The sequence below is a fragment of the Megalops cyprinoides genome, chromosome 11 (genome assembly GCF_013368585.1).
Source record: "Megalops cyprinoides isolate fMegCyp1 chromosome 11, fMegCyp1.pri, whole genome shotgun sequence".
NCBI classification, from domain to species: Eukaryota; Metazoa; Chordata; class Actinopteri; order Elopiformes; family Megalopidae; genus Megalops; species Megalops cyprinoides.
Window position 1 is genome coordinate 20,912,931 of NC_050593.1, and position 26,406 is coordinate 20,939,336.

General features: G+C 38.8%; 1 protein-coding gene across 2 annotated transcripts in view; it reads left to right on the forward strand.

The window, feature by feature from the left end:
- The window catches only part of dhrsx (dehydrogenase/reductase (SDR family) X-linked), a 64,474-nt gene that overhangs the window by 28,583 nt on the left and 9,485 nt on the right, over positions 1 to 26,406 (forward strand). For both annotated transcript variants that reach the window (XM_036540465.1, XM_036540464.1), the window contains exons 3-5: positions 2,887 to 2,955; positions 19,636 to 19,737; positions 22,617 to 22,824. In XM_036540465.1, the coding sequence (XP_036396358.1) occupies positions 2,887 to 2,955; positions 19,636 to 19,737; positions 22,617 to 22,824 (379 nt within the window). The remainder of the gene's footprint in view (positions 1 to 2,886; positions 2,956 to 19,635; positions 19,738 to 22,616; positions 22,825 to 26,406) is intronic.

The window sequence follows — 26,406 nt, forward strand, 5'->3', positions numbered from 1 at the left end:
TCTTTTTAAGACATCATGCTTTCAAAGAAACGCCACTGGCATTCTAGAGTATCTCATTTATTTGAATGGAAGATCTTACAATTTCTGTGTCAGTACAGTATACTTGAGCTGTCATCACCAGTGTTTGAAATTGTTGGAAAAAAAAAAATCTCAAGTCTCAGTGGGTATGGACACATATTGGACACATATTGATAAAAAGGAATTTTCAAGGTATTTGATTGGCTAATTCCCTAATTTCCCTAAATAATTTTAATCCATAATTTATCTTTCATTGTCTGCAGCTGGAGGGTGGAGTCTTAACAATGCTAATGTTCTTTATTGGATAACTGGCTGCAGTATAAGTTTTACCTCTAGAGATTGCAGCCATTGCACATGTCTTGTTGCATTTCCCCACTGCAATGACTTAAGTGTTTTTATGGTGGTAATACTTTTCACAAAAGTATTAAGAACAGTATTTGGAACTTGTTTCAGGTTTGAACTGCACTCCAGACATTTGTGGCTGCAGAAGGAGGGCCATGTATCCAGGAATGTTCCCTATTACACAATCTAAGCTCCCACTGTGGGGTGACCTTGTCTAGCATGTCATAATGTTCGTTTTGTTTCATGGGGAAGCTAATTAAAGTGCTAATCACATTCATTCAAAGATACTAGCAGTTTCCCTAAATTGTCTGTTCAGTTCTTTAAAAATGATGCATATACAACATGTTATTGTTATCAATATTCAGTGCTGCAGTTAACCATAGGGTTGAAACAGAAATGCCCAAAACTGATGAAATAGTGTCATAAATTATTGATGCTTAAATTCATGAGGCTCACTATGACCTTCAACTAGAAGAAACATGAGACCAGTGAGCCACATGAATAAGTACTGCATTTACTCAGGCAATTTGGATAAAACAACTGGCTCAAGGGCACATCAGCATGGCTCTCCCTGTCACTTGACCCTGTGACCTTCTGGTCATGAATATTTTCCAAATGGGAAGCATCAAATTAAGTTACGATTTCTGAGAAAAAAAATGTACAAGTAGATAAATTTAAAAGCCTAGACTGAAAGCATAAACCTGACAGAGTCTGGAGTGTTCTAAATCCCATCCCCAAACTCAGAGACTGGCGCAGCTTCAGGTAACACTGGTTTATCTGCATTTAACTGGACTGTTTCTTTTTCCCTCTGCCACCAGGAGGATGAGATTTTGTGATCGCCGCTGTCTGTTTATCTGTGAACAGAATAATTAAAGAAATGACAGACAGATTTGGATAAAATACGAGCGAGATTATTGCCTGTAGGGCAAGATCGAAATTATTCAATTTTTAGGGCTGCAAGAACAACTGTCAAGTCTGGCGAAGATATGCACTCCACTGTGACTTTGCGCTTCTATTTAATGAGAGTTCTTGCACTTGTACAGCGCTTTCAGCAGCGAATGCATGCTGAAGGACCACAAGGGGAACATTTGACAGAGCCGTTTAAGAAGGTCAACTCAGTAGGTGTTATCCTCTTCACATCACATTTCTATTTGAAACGAGGCGCAGGACCGTTAGTGGTGTGCCCTAAAGATTGTGTGCATTCAATCAAATGACTCACCGTGGGACCACATCAGATAATGAGATGTCACGCTGAGATGAACAATCCCACTGTCTGTGGGGAAAAGACAGAAGAAAGGCAAAAAATCTCTCATCACCTCATATTCCATTTCATTTCAATATCACACTGTTTGTGATGCGTAATTAAGAATCAGTTGTGTACAGTAAAGTGAAATTGCACCATCCAGAATTCAGTCTCACAAACCGCTAGAGTTCTGTCCTCACCTCTACAATATCTGCCTTTTCGGTAGCTCCATTAGAATTGAAATTTCAATATGTGAATATCATTGCCTTTTGGAGAAAGTTTATTTTATATGTACCTTTACCAAGAATGAAATCTTAGCAAAGAAGATGATTGCTCAACCAGAAAACCCTCTGCAAAAAGTTTAGCATACTCATTTTATGTATTTGCTTCACAGACACCAGTATGCAGAGCGATTTTTACATCTTACATTTGTCATATTGCCTATTTATATGCCTGAATACTTACTGAAGCAATAAATACCTTGGTCAAGGGTACAACTACAGCACTCCTGCTGGGTTAGAAACCTGCCACCTTCTGGTGACAAGTTAAATTCCCTATCTGCTTTGCCATACTGTTATTGCTGTTTTTATTCTACAATTTTGTGATGTTAAGGTCAAGTCATAAAGTATATGTTAGTAGAACTGAATAGAAGTGTTGTTTGGAACATACTGTGGGTATGCGGCCCCTATATTGTTTTGTCATGGTCTGGGTAGTAGCTGGATACTGGAGCACATTGCTCTTTTTTCGGTGTCATTCCACCATGACATAATTACTATATATCGATTACATGTTTAAAATGTACACTGCAGAAAACCTAGAGCAAAATATTTCATAGGGCTACTTTTTAATTGGCTCAAATTAATCTTGGTTACAAAAGTTATGTTCAGTAAAATCAGTCTGATTTTTCTGAATTGTCCTTTCCAAAATATGAGTACAAATGCAACTTTAACAGCAGTCAGAAACCTGATTTAAACCTGATGTAAACATGTAGGTAATGAACTAGTTATACCCGCAGATTTGGCTGAAAATAACTGGTCTAAACCTAAAAACCAAATCTGGTCAATTCATTCCCTTTCGCTGGGATTTTCTACTTTTCATTTTCATTTCATTATCATTTTGGACCAGATTACCCCTTGAGATGGTCTGACAGCATAAATCAGAGCTTTCTTTACCCCTGTGCTTTCACAGCTTTAGGAGATTGCAGACAGGCAACAGCAGACAGTTGATGATGGTCTGTATGTCCTAACCAGTTCAAGCCGCCTCTCTTTTCTCCCCCTGTTCAGCCGGGAACTGTGAGGAGGAGGGTATAGCAGCTGTGAAGAAGATCCAGGCGGAGAAGCATGAGGGAGAAGGTAAACTTAAAGACTATAGAGTTTTTCTCTACCTTTGGCCCGTGATTATTAGTCTCTATGCTCTCCATTGTGAAGACACCTCCCTGGACACTCCTTCTGTGTGTGTTACAGTAGTGTCTGACCCCACTCTCTATTTATCTGATTACCTTGCCAGATGGTCACATGGACAGAGATCCAGTATTCCTCTCAGAGTCTTTCCTGTTTTTTGGCACTCCAGTCTATGTTGTGGTCCACTTTAAATGGATATTAGTTAAGCTAATCCATCTGATCTTCTCTTGTCCTTGAAGAGAATAATTTGAGCTTTGGACTGCTGGGCATGACAGAATGAGTCTGAAGAGGAAACCTTGCAGGGATCCAGAATGCCTTTTTAACTATTAATTTACAGTTCTGTAAATCCAATGGAGTGCAGATTGTATAGTTAGGAACACTTCAGAAGACCAAATGAGAGAAAGTTATCAGAGAGTCACAATATGGTGTGGTGTATAGGCATATAAAAAGATATAAAGAGATTTATATAGATATAAAGAGATATAAACGATTTAGGGGAAAAAACTAAACATGTGCAATAATTACAATACATTGAACTTACAGAGTGCTTTTCACTCACCCAAGCTACCTGAACATTGGTCTGAATCTCTTTAGAATTCATGACCTCCCAGCAGGACAAACTCAAAGGGAGGTGTGCAAGAAGAGATCATTTACCATCATGGAGACTACAGTATATGTGACTTCCTGTTTGTGTTTTTAATTCTAGCTGCAGGGACAGACCTTTCACTGTAAAGTATCAGATATATCACAATAAATTTTATATTCCTAAAGAGTCCAGTTAGTGTGTCCATAAAGAGTAGCTATGTTGACCATAGACTCTCTTTGTTGTAGCAGTTAAGGTAAAACCATTTCAAAATGGGTATGTGGAGAAACGTATTTATTAAACCTATTAAAGGAAGTTTTGCCTCAGAGCAAAGTGCTGCTTATCAAACAAGTGAACAAAAGTAAAGTGTATGCTAGCGGTCCTAATTGTCATTTAGACGTGGTTTGGAATCGATGTCGAGTTGGAAGTGTTGTATGATTCTGGAGGTGTCCCCCTTTATTTATTCCCAGCAGAGAAGTGAGGGCGTTTGCCTCACAGAACCAAGGGTGACTGTTCAGACAGGGAGACATTTTCTTGTCATTTTTGACAGACTAATAACATTAACCGTGAAAGTGAGAAAGTGCTCATTTGTATTTAATGCCGGAACTTCACACCAAATGTCATTTCAGGATTGTTTGTTTGCAGTGTAAGGTTCACACTGTGCCAACTTCTAACAGAACATTCTCTAAAATATGAAGCTGAAAAATAAAGCAGGGGACCTTGATGAATGGTATAATATGCGAAGAAATGCTGGATTATTCCACTGAACATGTGAAGCAAATACAGTAAAGTGAGGCCAGGTAATTAGGATGTAGACCATGAATATGTGTGAGTTTCAAAGCCAAGAAAATCGGCTAGCCTCTTGGATGTACTGTAGGTATGTGTAAACAGATTCTGGCACCTGCTTCAAAGAGAGTTGTCTGTGTTGTCCTATAGGTCTTGCTAGTCTACACCATTACAGTGCTAAGACCCTTTGAACACTCTCAGGGAAATGCTGCAGTATTCCTGCTTCAGTCCAGAATACTGTAACCTTCGAGTCTAATATGCCTATATCGTGTGTGAAGTATTTAAAGAGGAAAACACGTGGGACGGGAAATTCAATTTAAAGACAATCTGGGATGCCAGTGTCTCGTTCTTTTGTCTGAGTGCCGTCTTGAGTAAAGCATTATGTCAGGTAAAAACAAAAGATTTTTATTCTAACTGACCGAAAAAGGTTTTAATTCTATAATGTCTCAATGGCACCATTACTCATATTTCACATCCATAGATGGCTTTTTTTTGGCTTTTGTAATATTGTCAATATTGTAACTGTCAATGTTTCATGGAAGATTAGGGTAAGACATTTCTTCGGTAAGGATTTGCTGCTCAGATGTTAGGTATCTTGTACTGCTACTTGTAATTTTGTTGTGTAAAAAGGCTCTCAGTGTCCTCCTCCATTACATGTAAGGGTGACAGCACTTTATCAGGGGACATAACGTTGATTGATTGAATGAGGACAAGGCGGCAAGTTACTCTAAACCACACTGTCAAAGAATTAGCTTGGTAGAGAAGGGAAGAGGCACCCCTCACCCCGGGCTTGTTCTCTCCTACACACACTGTTTACTCAGTGTTCCCTTGATAATGCATTGCTCATCAGTTGAAGCTCATTGCAGCGTGATTTTCCTTTTAAATATATTTCTTGGTCATTCTGGCTTGCTGTCAACTCTGTGTGGTGCGAATACTGAAGAGATTTAACAAAGCTTTCCACAGCGGTATACCACCTGTGAGATGCTAAGTGAAACTCAGGCAAAGTAATTAGGTCACCGCTAGAATCCTGTTCTGCCTCTCCCTGTAAATATACTGTATTGACTGCATGGTAATATATGTGCTATGATGTTTTTAATGGCGCTTGCAGGAGATCAGTGTCACAGGTCCCTCTGCATATATGCAGTGGATGTGTCAGCTGCAGGATGGGTAAAAGAGATCAAGACAGTTTGGCAGATGATAATCACCTCTGTAATTCAATGTTTCATTCCAGTGATAGAGGGATGTGTAGCTCCAGTGTGTGTTGGCAAAATGTTAGTGTCCTAGTTCAGACATAGACATGCCATCCAGTAAGTGGGTTTTGTCCAACACCATGCAGAAACCAAAGCAACGCTGGAGCAACACTGATGGTGTGGGTGTTGCCACAGGAAATGAGAATGCTGGCTGCAGCTTGCCACTTAGTCCACAGGAGGAAGCGTGGCAGAATTCCCACGATGCACGACAGGAAATGAATATGTGTTTTGAGGGGGGTTTGGCACTTATAAAGAGGTGGTCATCTAGAATGGAGACGTTTCCAGTGTGCCTGAAAGAGCAGTAATAAGACTGCTGTCAGAGCATGTTTGTTCTTGCTCTAGCAGGTGGCCGCAGGGCACTTACTGGGGAGAGTGGGGGGAGTCAGTCTTCTCAGACTCGTGTCAGTGATGCACCCATTCACAGGAGCTGTAAATAGATCACATGTTAATGAGGTGGTGGGTTGGAGCCTGCTTCAGTCAAGCTGACTTCCTTGTGTTCTTGGTTTGTGGTTAAACTTCAAACTTACGACATAGATATAGCCTCAGTTTCTTCTTTGCACAAAACTAACAGTACACTAATACTTTTTCTTTGACCAGTTATTCATTTTATTTCATTTTTTGTACATTGAGGAGAGAATTGATTTGCTGTAGTTACATAGTAGTTACATGGCCTGTGTATACACAAAAATACATTATGTGAGCGGTTTATTTAAAATCTATGTTTTATAGTAGTTAATACCCTTTATGTATTATATATAATTATATATTATATAATGCTTAGTACTCCATCCTTGCAGGTTAGTGGAAACATTGTCTTTTGCATTGCTCTGATTTGGTCAAATCTGGCCTCAAAATCTCCAAAGCATGCTCTTTATAATTATCCAGTAATACAATTAGTAATTCAGCATTTCATATTTTTCTGGCTTGCCATATAATAGCCTGTTTTTGAATATGACAAGTATGGGTATTGAGTAACATAATAAATAATCCTTTAACAGCTAACCTCTGTAGTACAGGTAATCAGCCGACACAAAACCCACTGTCATTTTGGGGTTTTTTTTTTTTTTTGGCGTCAAATGATGGTGGCCTGTGATGTCGATCAGATGGAATCCTTCTTTCCGGTGAGCAGACAGATCAGAGAAAAAACCTGTAATAACATCAAACTATATTTTAGCTACTCTGTCTAAAGGCTTTTTTGTTGTCAGCTGTGCACATAAATATATGATTATAATACCAAGTCAGTTTGGCAAAGAGATCTGGGGCAGTTTTCATAAAAGTTGTCAGTGTGCAAAATAGTTCTTTAGTGTGGAAGCTTTTATCTGAATAAAAGCAAATCTTTTAAAGTGTAAAAACTGTCTTTTGGTTGCTTTTAGATCTTATGATTGCTGATAAAACAGTGAGGGGGTGCTGTGGAAGAGTGTAGTGTCTGAAAAGAAAGAAAGAGCTGGTCATAAACAACTGTAGCAAGTTAGCTATTTCCCATTCAACAGAGAATCTCTTCTTAGGTCTGCGGTGACATTGAATCAATAAGAGGATAGTAATTGAATCAAAAATGGATTCTGTCTGTGACAGATTTTACACTGTCAGTCACATCACAGTCACATAGAAATAATGCCATCACTCACTCACAGTTTAAAAATGGTGACAATATAAGGCTTTGCAAACTTATAGCTACCCCAATGTGGGCTCACTATTATACTCTCTGTAGCTAAATAGATGATCTCATAGCTATAGATTTAGCAGAGAGAGGAAATATGTATTCATGTTATCAGTATGTATTCATGTTTACAGAACCCTCAGGTGCCATAATTTGCTTTGTTCTCTGCTAACAATGTACATTCCTTTGTGTTTGCATGCATTTTTTCATTTGACTGTCAGCCGAAACTGTCCTTCGTTGTGACATTCACTGAATAAATGAAATACCACATAACACAGGAGAGAGCACAGAATTGTTACAGTAGATTACTGGTATAAAGAAACACCTATGTCTGTGTTTGGAAGGGAACATCCGTATCTGCAAACTTAACATGGCCTTCCCAGCAACAGCATAAGGCAGAGTCTGTCTTTCAGCTGATTTTTTTTCCCCAGTTCTTCAATCCAAGTTTCTGACATTGCCTCTCACAAATACACCTACAGTAGGTGTGAATAATACACTGACCTTTTAAAAAAGAACGAATCCAAGGCCTATGCCCATTCTTAAGAGTTATAAAGCAAGAATTTTTATGAATAGGGCCTCTGATTGTGAGTACAGTAAACACAAGGTGCCCACAGAACACAGACAAATAGGAAAGCACAGGTTCTCTCACCATGCACAGACCAGTTATCTGAGGTAGAGTCAGACGGTTTTTGTTCTGTTTGTAATGTACACCTCCAGAAAAGGTTTGTTTTAAATCTTATGTGTACAGTACAGCTTGTTTGTAGCTGTGCCTGATTTTGCAATCAGCCTTAGGTTCCTTTTACTCTCTTTTTCTTTTCCATTTCTTTGTGGAATTGCACTACAGATGTCTGAGCCAATTAAAGGTAAACATGAGTTCAACGGTTTAGTGAATACATAAAGTTGAGAAATTTTACTGTGAGGCGTAGGATGGGGAATGCTTTGCACTGCTAGTCAGTTAGAAAAGGAATGTAGTATGAAGACCTCTTCCTATGATGATGGCCTCCTCGGGATTCTTATAGAATATGGAATTATCAACTACACTAAAGGCCTGAAAGGTTTTTAACATTAAAATATCTTAATTTGATTTCTACCCACATGTTGGATGTAGTTGTATGTACAGAGCAACATTAACAATATAACCTCTCAATGGAGGCATTTATTGTTATATATGGTGCGTGTGTGTGGCTACTTTATATATATTTATGTTGCGTTGAAAGACATTTAGATATTGCCTAGCCCATTGTGCGCACACAGACAATCCATAGGTGCATGCCTACCTGCAAATTGCATAGTCTGAATATGTGATGCTGTCAATGATTAAGCAGTCTATTTCATGGAAAGGGAAGGTATAACTAATGAAGTGGCTACTCAGTGTAAATGGATTTGTATATAATAGAGACAAGGAGATAACAACATTCTTTAAAGCAACGTACAGGGTAAGAGCTGCTTAGATGAATGAACCATAGCAGTGACATCCTGGCAGCCTTCTTCCTGTGATAAACCCAAGCATTCAAACACAGTGTTTTCTGCTTGACAGGCCATAAATCAGTTTAAATCCACATGAGGGGATTGTGTATTTCCCTGCTTGGATAGTGTGTGGACCATGGGGGGCAGGGGGGTGGGGGTGGGCTGGGGCATGGAGAACAACAAGGTGACAAGCAAGGCCATACTTGGGAGGTTTTCAAGGCCCTAGCATTCAATGAGCAGTGATTCTGACATCCCTATTCTTCATGACATTCAGAATATAAAGGTAGCCACTGGGTTTTGACGGTTTCAGTCACAAAAAGCATTACTATTGCTTAATAAGAGCTGTTACTATTGAGTATAGCATACCACTAGAGTTGTAGCTGATCATAGCAGATTCTGACCTGTCAAAGGGCGGCTAGAGGACAAAAAGCAGACATCTTGGCAAGTTTCTACCACCCTGGCATCCCCTCATGTGTGACCGCCAAAGGGGAATCACGCCCTTCTCCTGCTACAAGATAAGATTTATCATATCACGGTGCCTGTCTCATGATTTACTGTCTGGTCTGTTCCACCCCCTCTGTGTTTTTTAAGAACGTCAGTTTGTCCTCCGATAGAGGGATGGACACCCTGGCGAGTGGACACATGACAGCTTTAGCGGAAGCAGGACTCAGAGGCTAATTGAAGAGAAGAGATAATGTGTGCGGGCGTCTGTATTTCAGGGTTGGTAAATAAGATGTCTTTGCTCTTGCCTCAGTCTGCAGGAAGCTCACTGCTGACTCCTCCAGCTGGCACCATGGTTACCAAATCCTCATTACCACACTGTCTGGCACTGAAATAAAGCATTGGTGTCCTCTTTGAAGCCACAGAGAAAGAAGGGAAAAAAAGAAAGTTTTCTCATACGTTTGTATGCTGTCTATATTCCAAAATTAGGAAATTTATTGCAAGACATCATCTCCGCATTTATGCTTTGATTTTTTTCTCCCCCAGTGGAGATGAAGGTTTTCTCTGTTTTTTTAATTGTGTGCATGGTCAATAGTGTTGAACTGGAATTGATATGATTTTGTCTGAGAGTTAAGCAACATGCTGTGGTCATTAGATGATTTTTAGGTAGAATGATTGATCACTGAAGTATGCTAAATCTGCTAAACTAAGGCTATGATGCCAGATTTCACAAGTGTAATTTGCCTGTCAGGCAGGAAAAAACACTGATGTGATGATATGAGCACTATGTAAAAGGTGCAGTTGTAGTGCTGCTAAAGTCATTGAGTTGCTTTATATACTTTGAAATACATTTACATTTATAATTACACCGATTCATTTGGCAGATACTTTTATCCAAAGTGACTTCCATGTGAAGTAGAGTACAACACAAGCAAAAAACCATAAGGAGTCAACAATAATAGAAGTGCTGCATGACCAGCTTTCAATGGTTGGTCAGATAAGTTACCAGCTAGCTGGTAGAGCTAATGAGTGTGTTAAACCATTAGATTACATTTTTTAATATAGTTTAGTAAGAAACAGTTTTGAGACAAGAGAAATTCCTTTAGGGGGTAGTGCTTCAGATGCTTGGGTGAGAGCGGAAGAGCTGTTTCTTCAGATGTTTCTTGAAGATAGAGAGGGACTCGGCAGAACAGATGAAGTGTCACTTTTGTAAGTCGCTTTGGATAAAAGCGTCTGCTAAATAAATAAATGTAAATGTAAATGTAAGTGTGGAAGGTCATTCCACCGTCAGGGGACAAAGGCGGAATACAGTTAACATGCACTACCAAGATTCCTTGACTTTATAACCATTCTTATAAGTGCTTACACAACAATTCCTTGCTTCCACTCAAGTTAGCAAAGGATTATTAATTCATTAACTTCCTTCCACACAAGTTAGATGCATTAATAAGGGGGGAGTGATGCAATTATCCATGATACTGTATGCTTCACAGAAACAGCACTTTTATGTTCAGCACTGCAATCCAAGAATCAATTGTACATAGATACTGTACCTAGCTTTATTATACATTACAGGTCAACACGAGAAGATTAAATGTGTAACATCTTGCTTTTTCAGATTGTGGTGGATGGTATATTTTCTGAAAGGTGAATGTAATGCCAAAATTACAAAAATGCATTCTTATTTTGAAACTAGACTGGAACCATTAAGATTTATTAATCAAGGTTCACATCTGCTTTACATTATATTTAAAAATTCCCAGTCAGATTTGGAACTGCGGTCAAGAGTTCTAGCATACTTCAGATACTAACATAGTCCCCTATAAAGTATCTCTTTATAAATAAAACCATGATTTGCTTCAAGAGTTTAACACTTACAAACCACTTTAAATGTCTTTCAAATTTTCTGAATTTCTTTGTGAAGTTTCCAGATTACTGAGGTTCCTGAGCAAGGTGTAAAACTCCAAGATGGCCTCTCCTAAGACAACACCCAGCACTTCAAAAAGACAGGCTGGCCATTAGCTTGAGTTCCTGCAAGTTCCATTTCTGACAATGGAAAATAAGATAAGGGAGGATTGACAACTTTAAATATGGAGTTGTCTGTCAAAATGTATAGTGTTACATTGATGTGCCTGTATGCTTTGTCATAAGATTGAGGCTAGGCCCAAGTGTAAGATTTGCACTTCATATGAGAACTGACGATCTTAAGAATTTGGCCTCTTTTTTATCCTTCGCTCAGTGTAGAATTATGACTCACTTTTCAAATCCTTCTTTGAGTTAAGTCAAAGTATGGGACCTACAGACATAAATTTTGATCTCTGAATGTATTTTAGTAAATCTCAATAACCTAGATATTCTGTCTTGGACCATCCAGTGTCAATCAGCATTGGCGTCAGTTAAGGATAGCCTGAATGTTAAATCTTCCAAGCCAGTTTATTGAAGTCTCGCTGGAGAACTATCTGAAAAATTACATGTGCTTTGAATTCTTTCTCTCTATGAGGAAAAAAAAGTATTCACAAATTGCAGAAGTTCTTAGTCTTTCTGGCAGTAATGCAAGGACAAACACAACCACTGGCATCTGAATCCAAATGTATCTTTTGTCTGCCTCTTAATTTACTGGATGAAAGACTTTTCAGAATATGTAAATCAACACAAAGTGCGCAAGGGTTCAAGTTAGATTTCATTAATGCATTAGCCTGGGACCATGTTCTGTTGACTTAAATTCACAACAGACAGTTTCAAAAGGTGAGGGGATGCAAGCTGCTCCACAGTTTCCGACCACAGTAGCCCTCCCCTCCATGCTCTGCTTTGTTTGTGAACCTTTTTTTTTTAATACATTGAGTCACACAAATGACAGTACAGGATAGTAGTTACTTAATGTAATGCCGTAGCAAGGTCTCTGTTCAATTCAGCTGCTGTGGTTTGTCCTTAAATAAGGGTAAGGCATTTTCATTTCTTAATATTTTTTTATAATATTGTGTAAAACACTGAAAAAAAACTAGCTGTTGTTTGGAAGTGACAAATATGGAATGTTTACCCAACGCATTGTCCTTCTCTCTTTAAATCCTGAACACTCACAAAGCCGAGGAGAATGCATTTATCTGCTGTCATTAAGGCAGTAATCAGTTTAATTTTGTGGTTAAGTGATCAATACAGACAATATCCTGAAGATGCTATGTCACACCAGGACTAAGGAAGAGGACACATTCTCTTCATAGATCCAAATGTGCCATTCAGTAGTCAGCAGTCTGTGGTAGAGCAGTGCTGAGAGTAACGATAAGAGCAGCATTTTCGAGGCCAGTTAGTCTGTATCGGTTATCATGATGCTCAAATATGGCAGTATAAACAAGCAAGTCCTCATTGTGCCTTTCTGATCTGGAGTGCTTTTTGTCAACATGAGCAGGCAATTTATAACAGTAATGAAAAGTTCCTTTTTGTGGAAAAATGAATTTAGCATGCTGGCATTCTTCCCAGATTCAGTTCCTTGGTTTGGGTCAAAGAAGTTGAATGAATGTAGCTTCTGATTACTGTCTTCTCTATACAGGGGTCTCTGTATGGGAAATAAGTTATTTAATTAAGACATCTGAGGCTGACATAACAATGCAGTATTCTGTTCCAGCATGCATCGGAGGAGACATTGTTGTCATGGGGTACTTGTCCCTTGCTGAAATTCATGCTGCAGTTGAGTTGGTTCTGGTTTATTTATTGCCATTCTCATTTAAACTGATTACTGCATGCCCCAAAGCTGTGAGTGCAGGCAAAGCTCCGAAAAATACAACAGGCTGACTATATTTAGGTGTATGAAAGTACCTTGTAAATGCCCCTTAAGCAAATATTTGACTGCTTGTTTGAGTATATTACTTTATGGATATCATATCTTTTCAGTTGAATTAAATCACCTAAATTCATTACCCAGCACTAAGAATGAAGAAAACAGTGGCTAGACTGAATAGGGGCCTAAGTGTTTTTTGTTTTTGTTTTTGTTTTTTTTGGGAGGGGGCATTATGTACAATCAAATAGAGCATCACATTTGTAGTTCACATTGACAGTGCATTTATATATTCATTAATTATTAAGACTCCAGGAATCGGGTTCTGTTTTAACCACCACCTAAGTCTACCGCCATTAACCTTCGTTCATGAGTGTAACCCCCATTTACTCCGTGATGAGTTAGACAGAGCGCTTGTTCTTTTGCATTCAGGGAGTGCTCTTTGTATTACTACCTGAGCAGAGAGAACAGCCTGGGGGTCAACAGCTGCCTCTCAAAGGGTAATGGTGTTCTGCACAGGAGTGTCAAATCCAGGGACTCAGATACTTCTCCAATTCTCATTCTTTGTCCTCCTCCCTTCCCTCCTCCTTTATATTGCTTACAGTGTCAGAACTGTTTTTTACGATGGGAACATCTGACTGAAAGACGTCATTTTAGGGAGTCCATCATAGAAACCTCATAGTCCATCCTCAGTCCTCTCATTTTTTTTTTGCCCTTTTCACCAGATTTCATGTTTAGGCACTCGTAATCTCTTATTTTACAGATTATTTTCTTTATTAATATCATTGTGCCTTTTTATTTGTGGCCTTGTATATTTTAAATTGTATTTATAGTTGCTATTGTTAACATTGATATTAGGCCGGGTTATTTCGGTGATTGGTCCATCAAATGAGAAGCATGATCATGTTTAGATTTTTTGCTGTTTTGAAACGATCGAACAGGCAGCCGTGCTACCGGTTCTGTGTGTTTGTTACATTCATTTACTCCTGGCTGCCTGTGCAGCCTTCAAACTGGGGGAAGTGGGAGTTCCTGCCACCAAAGGGAGGGGTCGCGTGAATCTTCAGTGTTACGCTATTTGTGTGTAAGGTGATCCCTGCTCCTGAGGGAAGCACCCTGATGGGGAGCACGTAGGTTGGGAGTTAAAGCACCTGCTGCAAACGGCCTGTTAGGAACACACAAATTTCAGAGAGAACCGTCTGCGCAATCCAGGCTACTTTCCCTACTGATTGCGCCACACGTCTGTTGCTTATCAGCTCATAAATGCCAGACACTCCCTTCGAGAGCTCAAGGCTTCACGTTATCTGCCTTTAGTTAAGAGGAGTCTGAGGCACCGCCGCCTGTAATGGATGTCGTCTTCCACCTCTGCCATTATCCTGTGAGAAAAAATGTAGTACCAAGACTGGCATAATGCAAATTCCCCAGTATGCTGTCAGTTGTACCTGTGCACCACATGCCACTTCAAATGAGGTGACCCCCTCCTCCAGAAAAGCTCAGCGGTGTATGTGTGTGTCAGATGTGTGTTGCAGATATGTAAAAAGCAACTGATTTCAGTTTCAAGAACAATTAACCATGAAACCTGTTTTTTGGACACAGTATGGATTCACTTGACACACAGCAGCATGATCGCCAAGCTGTGTCTCGGTTTGTTTGGCTGCTTTCCACTGTGCACAATCAATTTGCATTGTATGTGATCAGACTACGTCTAGTAAACATCATATGGTCTTCTTTCATTTAACGACCATACAGCATCTTCAGTAAGTGTCTGCCTTGAGCTTCCAGTGGAAAATTTGCAAAGATGAAAAGGTGATACAGTAATTGTAGTGTGATGAAATCTATCTAATCTTGGATAGGATCATGTGTACCACCACAGTAAACTTGATGTCACAGATGATGCAATCTCTAATTTCGTAAACAATTATCATTATCCGTAAAAATGTCATTTAAACCTGCTAACCTTTACTGATGTTGAGGATTAACATGACAGAGAAATGCTAAAAATATCATATAATTTGTTGAGGATTAACTCGATATAACAACACTAAATATATAATTTAAATTAATTCTCAATCCTCAGTAAAGGTTAGCAGAAGGGTTAAATAATATTGTTAACCCTATGAACTTTTTAATGCTGTTTGAGGTTGTGGACTCCTCAGTTTTAGGCAGATTCAGGATCTGTAATTGCAGTTTGCACCTATGCCATATATCATTTTGTTTAGAACTAATTTGCATAATGAAATTTATTTATTAACACATTGCAAACAATGAATAACTATTTACATAAATACTGATGTAATATATGTACAAAACAACTGTAGATGGCAACAATGAATAAATAAACAACAAATTAATTTACATTAATAATTTCATAAACATAACTATGTACATTTAAGTAATTGCACTCAAATACATGTAATAATAAATCGATTAATATTTCAGTTATATCACCACTAAAAGAAAAACTGCTTTCAGTAATCATTGAATTTTGTCAATAATCATTGTTTGCATGGTCAGCTGAACTGATAAGAGGCATGGATCTGAATACACTGCAACTAACAATTCGCAGATATTATGTCTTTATTGTATACAATTCTATTGCTTACTGATACTGAACACCATGTCAGACCTGCATTTCTGATACTTAGCAAAAAAAATGTTTCTACATCCTGAAATGACAGAGGTATTAAATGGAGATGAATTGGTGTTCTTTTTGAAGTAAAGACTTTTCAAAACTAATCCAGCCCCAAGTTAATGTCTGTTGATGATGTTGATACATTACATTAAAAAAATAATAATGTAATATATTCCATACATTGAAAGTAGCAAGCCGCCTGTACATGGTAAAACAAACATGATGTTTCTACATGGGCAAATGACTGAATTATTCAGCAGAGAATGATGTAAGCTCATATCACTACAATTCGCTGTTTTGGGGTTCTTGAGGTTAATGATAATAACCACTGGAAATTAGGGAGGACATCTTGTGAGCTTGAAACCTAAAATGCTTTCCCCCCACAGGTTATTTGTAACATTTTGGATTTCCATTTGCATGCTGTTTTTCACAGATGTAACCACTCACTGTGTAAATTGAGGCTTGACTGTTACATCATTCATAGCGCCTCATACTCAAACAGTCACAAGGAGCCACAAGTATGCATGTGGTTCTAAAGGCATGGGTCACGGCCACTCCTCTGTTTTATTTCTATTGGTTGTTTGACTGGGGACTGCAGTGGGCAGGGTCCTGAAGGTTAGTATTCCTTTTCAGAACCTGATTTCCATAATGTTTTCTGTGATGACCTGAAATTCTGTGCCAGGACCGGAGGCCTCACATGGCACACAGAAATAAGAGGGATAACTTTTTGCTGCATTTTATAACATGTTCATTACAACCAAGACTAAATGTTACATAGGGGTTAGGGGTTTCTTTGGGCCTCTGGGGCAAGACTAAGAAAGATTGAGAGGAAAAAAAATGGATGACGTCTACAGCATGGTTTTATGTGAGGTGACACAGTATGCTGCTGCGGGGCAGATTGTTTTTAGGTGAAGCGGTTTTGGAAAGCTTGCAAACTTGCTTTTGCACCTGAGGGTCACTGTAATAACATGTAGTCTTTTGTTCCCTCATTAAAATCCAGTACACAAAAAGCCCTCGGTCCTTTGATGGGTTGCCATCCGTGCGTCTGTGTCACCATTGCTCTGTTTTGGAAAGGAGCTGTCAAAAGATGTTGGCATTGTCTTGATGTTACACAGGGTGACATAATGAGATATAAGTCTAAAACCAGCAGATCCAGTTAGGGCATACAAATTCAAAATTCTTCCATGTGTTCAGGAGTAAGTGAAGGTATAGGACCAGATACTGTGAAGAGGGTAAGTACTTTATACAGGATACAGGATAATTAAAATGGCTTTTGCATCTTGCCCTGGGTATGCCTCTGAAATGCACTAATGGGGATTAGTGAAAATTAAACAATGTCTGCAGGATTCAGGTGCCTATGGTGTTTTATGGTTGTCACATTGCCTACATTGGTGTTTTGTGTTGCATTTCCAGATAATCATGTCCCCTCATTGTCATGCATATGTTTCTCACTGCTCTCACAGTGATGGCAGCAGTTTTGATCACTCCGAATGCTATGTTTGCCTTGATGATGACACAGTTTGAAAGAGACACCTTAATCTGGCTGGCTTTACCCATAAAACAGCTGGGGGAATTGTTGCCAGAGGCCATGAACCTGCTCGTGGGGAAAATAATTGGTCTTGTGACAATATTAATGATGAGGCAGAAAGCCTTTTCAAGGAACTTACCAATGATCTCTGTTTACTGAAATGATGCTTGGCATCTGTCTCGGATGTCCTAGGTCTCCATGGTTTGAGGCACAGGGGCACTGCTGCCTGCTGTTGGTAATATATTTGTCCACTGCAACTGCAACATTAGCTCATCGTTGAATGATTATGTGTTGTTTGCAATGTCCTACTATTTTCATCATGAAGTTGATAATAATGGGCACTAAAATGCATATAGCTGTGAATTAAAAATTTTGAATAGTGAGATGCAATTTGCATGTGATCTCAGCCATAAGGTGGCTGCAGTGGCACTTACAAGATCAGTGGCACATGTCTGTACCTGTCCTTCTCTGAGTGCTAGTTTGACAGAATATCTAGCTGCTATCTTTATATTGCTTACAGTGTCAGAACTGAGAAAGAGGGTATCAAAGATCATTGATAAGTTGACATTTCTACTCAGCAAGGAAGTGGCATTATGTTTCAAAATGTATCCTCGTGTTCGTGGTTAAGCCATGACAGCTGTATTAATTTGTATGGGAGCCAAGTTTTAAATGAGATTAATGAGGAGGCAGTGTGTGCTTTGATGTTATTAGCCACTCAGAAATAGCTTTTGAAATAATCCCGTTACCAATGTGTTGATAATGTGTGGCACCAAAGATGCCAGCGCTCAGAGGATCTGCTGGTAATAGATGATTTTATGGACGTGCGGAATTCATAACGAAGAGAGGATGAGTTCAAGCTTTAAAATCCGATTTCAAAATTGCAAATAGACTACCTATTTGGGTTAGGATTGCCTTTCACTTTGCCAAATACAGACATTCTAATTTTACTCAAGAGGTCATGAATAGCACTGTAACAGTATCAGGTGATTGATAGAACATGTTAAAGCAGACCTTCCAACAGGCAAGGAGCATGTCTGGCTCTGATTTATGTGTCTGCGTGTCAGCTGGTATTACCGCTCTATGAGTCACTATGCAAGTGGACTGCGTCTAGGGGACCTTTAATTCAGTGGATGAATTGTGCCAAATGAAAGGTTAAATGGCACCACCAGGCCTAGAACCATTATCAGAGAAGAATCTCAATCTGATTACGGCTTCATCAAGAAGGAAGTGCAGATTACAGTTGATAAGCAAAGAGTGGGAGGATTTCTGTCTCATCTTGAAAGACAAATGTGAGCAAGCAAGTAGGAAAAAAAACACATTGGAGATATGTTTAGTGTGTATTTAAAACCCAAAACTCTTTTGTTGTGGGTTTTATCTATGACATTTATTATGATGTTATATTTCACACTGACGTGTCAGTTGATCAGATAAAAAAGTCTTGATTGTCCATTAAATAGCGCATACAATAGAAAGCATCTGGTTTCAATGTGTTCTACAATTATTGCTTTAAAGATAATATTAGCTTCAGATTTGGGTGAAGGAAACAACATTGTCATGAATATTACACACCAGTTCCGTTGTACCAGCAGTTGCCATTCATTAGGGTCAGTGGGGTCATGATATAATCTCTAATGTAAACCTAAAAACATGGAAACAAGACTTTGACTGGATCGTACTGAAACACAATACATTAGGGTTGAGGTTGGCATGATGTCTGAGAATTTGGTTTCCATCTATTTTCCGTTCATTCATGTTTATCCTTAACCTACGTCTTCCAAGGTCATTTTTTTCATCTACATGCACCCAGTGGCATAGACGAATCTTATTAGTGACTATGTGTGATGATTCTTTTATTGTAAATTAATTTTTTCACTCAGTTTTAACTTTTATGTATTTCTCTTCTGATGCCCTAATTGGACTGAGTCATCTTAAGTACTAGGCATTTTGGCATCATAGCTACATCAGGGGTACTTAAGGAATCACAATTAAGGTTAAGCAGTTTATTTTGTTTTTCTGTTTTAGACTTTTTGTGTTAATTAAAAACATGCAGCATATTTAGATATGCCAGAGGTTTGTTTCTCCCTAGTCAGACACTTGACACACAGTAAAAATAATGAAAAAAACAAGCTTGGAAATAATCCTTGTATAAAAGCATAGCCATCACATCAATCCCAAATAATACCCCACTAGTTTTTCCACTGATAAACAGGTGAAGCTCTCTTCATAAGTTCTCATACTGCACTCAAACATGACAGAGACACCAGTTGTTTGAAGCTTGGAGACAACTGTTTAAAATGCTAGAATTTCCCAGGTCTTTGTGATGTGAAGTTTGCCTTATTACTGTTCTTATCATGTTCTGTCTTTATTATCATCAGATGGAGGTGAGAAGATGGAGCAATATCAATAATCACAGCATTGCCGAGTGATTATGGATATAAAGTATAATACAGAATGAGCACAGGGGACTGCTGCATGATGTGGCTACATTAGTTATATGATTATGCTGTGGTTTGTCTTCACAGTGGACTTTCAGTACCTTGATCTGGCATCCCTGAGCTCTGTCCGTCAGTTTGTCCAGAGGTTTAAAGACAGAGGCCTACCGTTACATGTCCTTGTCAACAATGGTGAGTGACTCTGAACAATCACCCAAACAATACTTCATTCACAGAAGCTGAACAGCATTAACTTAAAGAGGCTGATGTAGGTGATGGGCACGTTGCTATTATTCCTCTCATTAATTATAAATCAGTGAATCAGTTTGCATTGTTGACATCTCAGCTGGTAAGGGGAATATTCATAGCAACCCTCAAAACATACTGTAATGTTCATAACAAAAGATTACACAGTGCTGCATATATGTCACAGATCTACAGTTCTAGATTCAAATGTATCATTCCATGAAATGTAACAGACAGGTCTGAAGAAGTGTAGCGCATAGCCCCTGTTATATGCAATCATGAATTTTGTTCCAAGTGTTAATAGCAGTATACTCTGGTACTTCCAGAGGGCACAGTTTTCAGCCCAGCTCTTCAGGCTCCTCATCGTAAATTGTATGCACAGGGAAATCATTATCTGAATGCTACAGTATGTTGTTCTACAGTCCTGTATTATTACAATTTTTACCATGCTGATTATAATAATAACCATTATATTTACCATTATATATGTCTGTCTGACTTTTCAGTACAAAACTCATTTTGTCCCTTGGGAAAGAATTTGTGCTTAATAACCTATGGGAAGAGAAATTGAGAGTATGCAGCACATTCTGTTCTGTGCTTCTAGAGGAAGTACACTGGTCTGTTTAAGTGATAAATATATGCAGATGATACAGTCCTTGGGCTTTTCTACATCAAGGAAGCATTGCAGTGGCTGATTTCCATTTTGCTATGATTGTTGTATAAAAAATGCACGTCTATATCAACACTTTCACTAACTAATATTGCACCCTGCTGATGGACGCGGAAGACAAGGTCATTTGTTCCACACCATTGGAAGCCTAATTACGTGGAAAGGTCGGACTGATCTTGTGAATTTTCAAAGTTCTGTTGAAGCATGTAGGGTAAGAGTTGTGGTGTGTGAAAGAGAAACATACAGAACTTGTCCAAGAAATGTACCATTCTAATTAGTCTGAATTTGTACATATAGTTAATGGATGTATGCCAATCCTTTGATTCCTTGATTTCAATAAACAACAATAAACTGCTTGGTAAACAGACAATAAACTGATAATAAATTATCTTGTTTCGTTTGATACTCTTGCACATAGTGTGCAAAGAAAGCAGCAACCCAACCTACAGAATTCACAGAGACTCATTTAATTATGATTATCCGATCACAACAACAGAAGTTCTGGTAATACTCTTGCTCTGTATGTTGTCTTATGCAGCACCAACCTCTCATTCTCATTCGTAAGTGAGATGGGGAGCTGTTCAATGTAACTGCATAGCAATATATTATTTACTTTTAATTAAACAATTAAAGCAATGGTACTTTTCGTCATTCATATAACATTATATTTCAAGTGTAAACACATATAAAAAATCTGCACTCATATATGCATTTAAAAATGTAATTATCAGTTAACACCAAATCACTTTGTGGCTGGATTGTTTCACGCCCTTATGCATGTGATTAAAAGAAACACTTTGGAATTCCACATCCTCTATTAACAGGAAATAGAGCAGAGTAATTCTGATTAAACGACACTCGTAGGTTTTGAGCGGATTCCTGTTAAAAGCAGAAGATGAATTATAATCTTTTACCTCACATTATTGCACAAAATTTCTGATTACTCTTCACATCAGTGGGCAGGCTTGTTTATGAATGAGAGCACATAAATAATGAGAACATGGGGATAATTTTCTGACAGGAGCAGGTTATTCAGTCATTATTTTTGCTGGACGTAGGAGGATTCCGTGGGATCACAATTGCTTTTAAAATGCCCCAGATTGCTTGGTCATTTAATTCCAAATATTAATCTTTATCCTAAAGTGTATTGGAGGTGTGCTCGGTGAGCTTGTTTTTAGTAGCAAATTGAATGTTTGCTTCCTTTAGACGTCTGGATGCTTTTTAGAAGTCGAGTATGACTTAAACATTCCAGATTTCCAGATCATTTCCTTGAAATGTGATTTTTCCTTGAAATGTGATTTTGTCTGCCTCATGATATTTACAGAATAAGTGCTGGAAAGGTTGGCAATTTATCTGAATGCTACTGAAAGACATATTCATTAATTCTCTCATTGCATTCAGGAAATATTTGCATTAATATTGCCCTAGATCTAACTTGGAACATAGAGGGATGTCTATTTTTATAGCTCTCTAATTATTAACAGAACCTGTGGTAGAGAAATAGCATGCAGAAATGTGAAGTTAGATATCATGCTTTTGAGCTATTTTCCAGACAGAAGCACCTGTGTGGTTGCCAAGTGCATTGATTGTGTATCTGAAATGCACGTCTCATGACAACAAGAACACAATGATATGAATATGTGATTGAGTAAATAAATAAATAAATTGAGTAATAAAGTGAGTAATTCTCAGCGACCCACAAATTAAAGCCATTTTACATTGTTTAGTTGTTTTGTGGCCGTTAATATATAAAATATAAAAACATATTTTCAATGACTGAAAACTCAGGTGTCTCAGCATGTTTTAATCTACTACATGCCTTAGGGGAAAACCAAGCTTATCTTGCCTTGGCGCTCTCATGGAAATGTTGTGCTCCTCAGTTGTGAATGTGCATTATATGGACAGATCCGAATCAAATTTGGCACAAAATGGATGTTTTCACAGGATGGTGAGATGAAATGAGAGCATCTCTTTTTGCCAGTGCCACACATGTTGGTCCAGTCATTTCTTCATAGCTTGGCAAATTGGCTGCACCTCACACCTATTCCTTCCGGTGATGCTGATGATTACAGTCAAGAAGAGTTGTGAATGACCATGAAAAATCAGGCAATGCTTTGCATCTTGCACCCTCTTTACTCTGTATTTCCTGTGTCAGCGGGTGTCATGCTGGTTCCTGAGAGGAAGACAGAGGATGGCTTTGAGCTGCACTTTGGCCTGAATTATTTGGGCCACTTTCTGTTGACCAACCTCCTTCTGGACACCCTGAAGAAGTCTGGGAGACCCGAATCCTGTGCCCGAATTGTCACTGTTTCCTCTGCTACGCATTATGGGGGTGTGATCACCCTGGAGGACCTTCAGAGCAGGTGAGAGGGTCCTCTGGCTTCTCTGATGGGGAAGGGGAGACATTGCTCCTTTCCACTTGTAAAGGCTGCCAGTCAAAACATGGCCATATTTGGTGTGACATTTATTGAACATTCAAGTGCATCTTAAGTAGACATACAAGTGGACATACAGGTATTCAATCTGGCTGCAAAAGAGGGCCTACTCACACACAAGGGTAAGGTCAGTGTTAGGCTATGACCATTATTCGTGAATGACAGATTCTGCAGATCCAAGTGCATCAAAAATGTTTTATGGTGTATTTTGTAGTAGGCGCAAGTAGCCCAAACGCGGCAATGTTCTGTGAGAACATTGTTATCTTTAGGGTCTGTTGAATATATGTAATGTGTGCTGTCTACTCGGTGTGAAATACCACTTCAGTTTGGACAAGGAGCTCCTTGCTAATTGTGACATCGTGCAGAGTGCGGATGGTTTCTCCTCAAATGAAAACAGTCTTGAAAGGAAGGCCTGATTAACAGCTGCTATCAATTACCACTGGGTTTCCTGGCTGCCATTGTGCATCTGTTTTGACTGTTATTGGGTCCTTGGAGACATTTGGAAAGCCACAGTGTATCTTCTTCAAGCAAACAGGAAGTGGCATGCAGGTGGCTGAGGGGGTGTCAGTCCATTACCCATAATGCTTTGAAGAAATCACCACTTGCCAGCCTATTACAGTCTGCCAGCTACTGTGTAGTTTTACTAAGAGAAGGGTTGTTTTTGTTCAGCCAATCACATTTTATTGCTGGAAGAAAGGCAGTCGTGTATGTTGATAAAATGCCCTTATAAATAAATCAAAAAAATCTCCTGACTTACTTTTCATTTTTATAATTTTGACAGCTCTCAGGCACCTGTGCAAGGAACAGCAATCATTAGCTGATGTAGTCATTCATTGATGTCTCACTGCAGTAACCAAACAGCACTGGTAGGCTTTTATGACAAGCTTTGGCAAGCTTTTTTGCAGTGATCTGTTATCATATATACACGTTAATCATGTATCGCTAATCTATAGCATGAAGTGTTTGTCATTGAGAGGACCAGTGATTTGCACCCTTTTTAGCAGGCATTTTTTCCCTGGACTAATACATTGGTATGCAAGAGAACTGTTGTATTTATCAGGCACAGTGAAATGGAGCAAGTAAAAACTAAGTGTTAAAACCTTGTTTATGTTTTATGGGCTCATATATACCAGAATTGCTCCACTCAGTCCTCTCCATCTGGGTTTTTTTTAGAAGATTTTAATGTTGAATGTGCATTAGAACGCTGGCCAGTGGTCTTTTCAGAGAAAAAAAGGTTTCAGATTTCCTGAGGCAAAGCAGTAAATAGAAAAATAATCATTTATTGTAATAATTGTGCAGGTAAAAAAAAAACTGCAATTATTAAAAATGCTGTTACGGTTATAATGGAACAGTGGTGGAAAAAAAAAAAACATTTCAAAGAACAACCCTTCAGAGATTACTTTTGCTTAATTCTCCCTCATTACTAAGAGAAAGGTGAGTTTATGAATGGTACTGTTTATGAATGGGTTTGTGAATGATACATATCAATGATTCAGGGGGGAATTCTGCCTGGCACTCTTTCTACAATAATAAATACATACGACTTCTGTGGATTGTAACTGGCATATTGAGCAGTTTACAATCTAAATTTGAGAAAGGATAATTTACAAATAGGATGCACTCAAATATTAAAGTGGAGGAACAAGAATTTAAACCAGATCTGAAATGATGGAATAAGATATAAAATGCCGTCATGATGATGTCATACTATGGCTCCTATGTCTGTTCCTAAGTGACAGCTCACCTTGAAACAGCAGTGATGTTATCACTTTAATTTACATCTCATAAAGGCCCTCTGTCATATTTACTAAAATTTCAAGCACACACAAAGATGAGAATATGAACTCACTTTCATACCTGCAGCAGCAAAGCATCTGGTCTTCCAAATCATTTAGACACCATCAAGATATTTTGTTTGACGGCAGCCATTCACCATGGTTTTCTCTTTTCAGTACCAACAGACCTATATATGACAGCAATTTTACATCCTATTGGACCGTTTCTAACCTGGTGTGGCATTTATTTTATAACCATGTCTTTCACTCAGGCCACAGCTAAAACATCAGTTAGCTCAGGACCTATTGAACAGTACACACAGTGTCATTTATCATATTTACATGGTTCATTTTAGTTGGCAACAGGAAATTCACTCCTTCATGCCCCCACAGATGCTTCAATATCATTTAACACAATACTCGCTGTTCTGATTCTGGAAAAATACTCGCTGTTTCGTCTCCGTAAAAAATTTGTCCCAGATTCCAGTGTATGAAAGGATGGATCGATAGCAATTAAAAAGCAATGACTTTTTCGAGGGTAAAAGTTTCCTGAGTGAAATTTTGAATTCCATCTTAAAGACACTTCACACTTTGCAGTGGGAATACAGATCCTATTTCTGTGCCTTCTTTTTCGTTCCCTCATTTGAAATGGTGAATCACCGCCTGAAGCAGGCAGATGTCTAATGTTAGGAGTGTCAGAGAAATGAAGACTCACTAGAGACACACTTAAGCAGGAAAGAGTTCCCCTTGCTAGAAGCAGGGATGCTCAGCACTCTTGAGGTAATTCGGGGAGAGATTGCCTGCGAGCCAGTTTTGCCTGATGGCATCTTTATTTCATTTACTTCTCTGGGGGCTTTTCTCTACTGTCTTTGCAATTAGCAACAACAACTTTGCATTTTAATTAAAACTCAAAAAGTCAGAACCGCTCAACTGTCCAATGATTGTCTACATCTCTCTCTGTTTATTTCAGTCATGGAACATGGAAAGGTTGATGTAGTGTTAGAAATTACACACAAGACCTGTCAAATGACCTTTGAGAATGGAATTAAGGTCTTAGACCTTATATGTGTTACTTATGAAGACAGCAGAGACATTATTCAATGAAGTTCTGCAAACTAGTCTTTTTGCCCTTTGTTTCTGTCATTATTATGTAGGTAGAGTATGCATTGAGAAATGTCACACATCGATCAGCCAACATTGATTACTTTCCTTAGCTTCATAGCAAATCCCCAGATTCAGGTGACAAAGCAGCACAGTGAGGCCGGACATGCAGTTAGTGTGCAATAGACTGTCCAAAAAGGAGGGACTATACCAGTTTAGGCACTGCCATTTAGAGGAGTCAGAAATCTCAACACTGTCTCATCTACATGCGCTGCTGCCGTGCCAAGTTGAATGTCTGTCGACCAAACTGTGGGAGAAAAGCGGAACCAGTCCTGGTAATGATCTGCTCAAATGAACGGTGTCGAGCCCCAAATGTCCGGGGTCAGTCGTTTGGATGTTAATTTGCGATAATTACACGTCTTTGTGATATTGTGCGGATGCCTTGTGACAGTGTTGTGGGGAGAACACCTGTTAGCAGTAGGCAGTACTCAGACTCAGCTGGTACAGAGAGACACCAGCAGCTCTCCCAGCGTGAGCCATATCAACACATGCGCGCGCATACACACACACACACACACACACACATTATACGCATGCGCACACACACATACACAAACACTCTTGCTCACATACA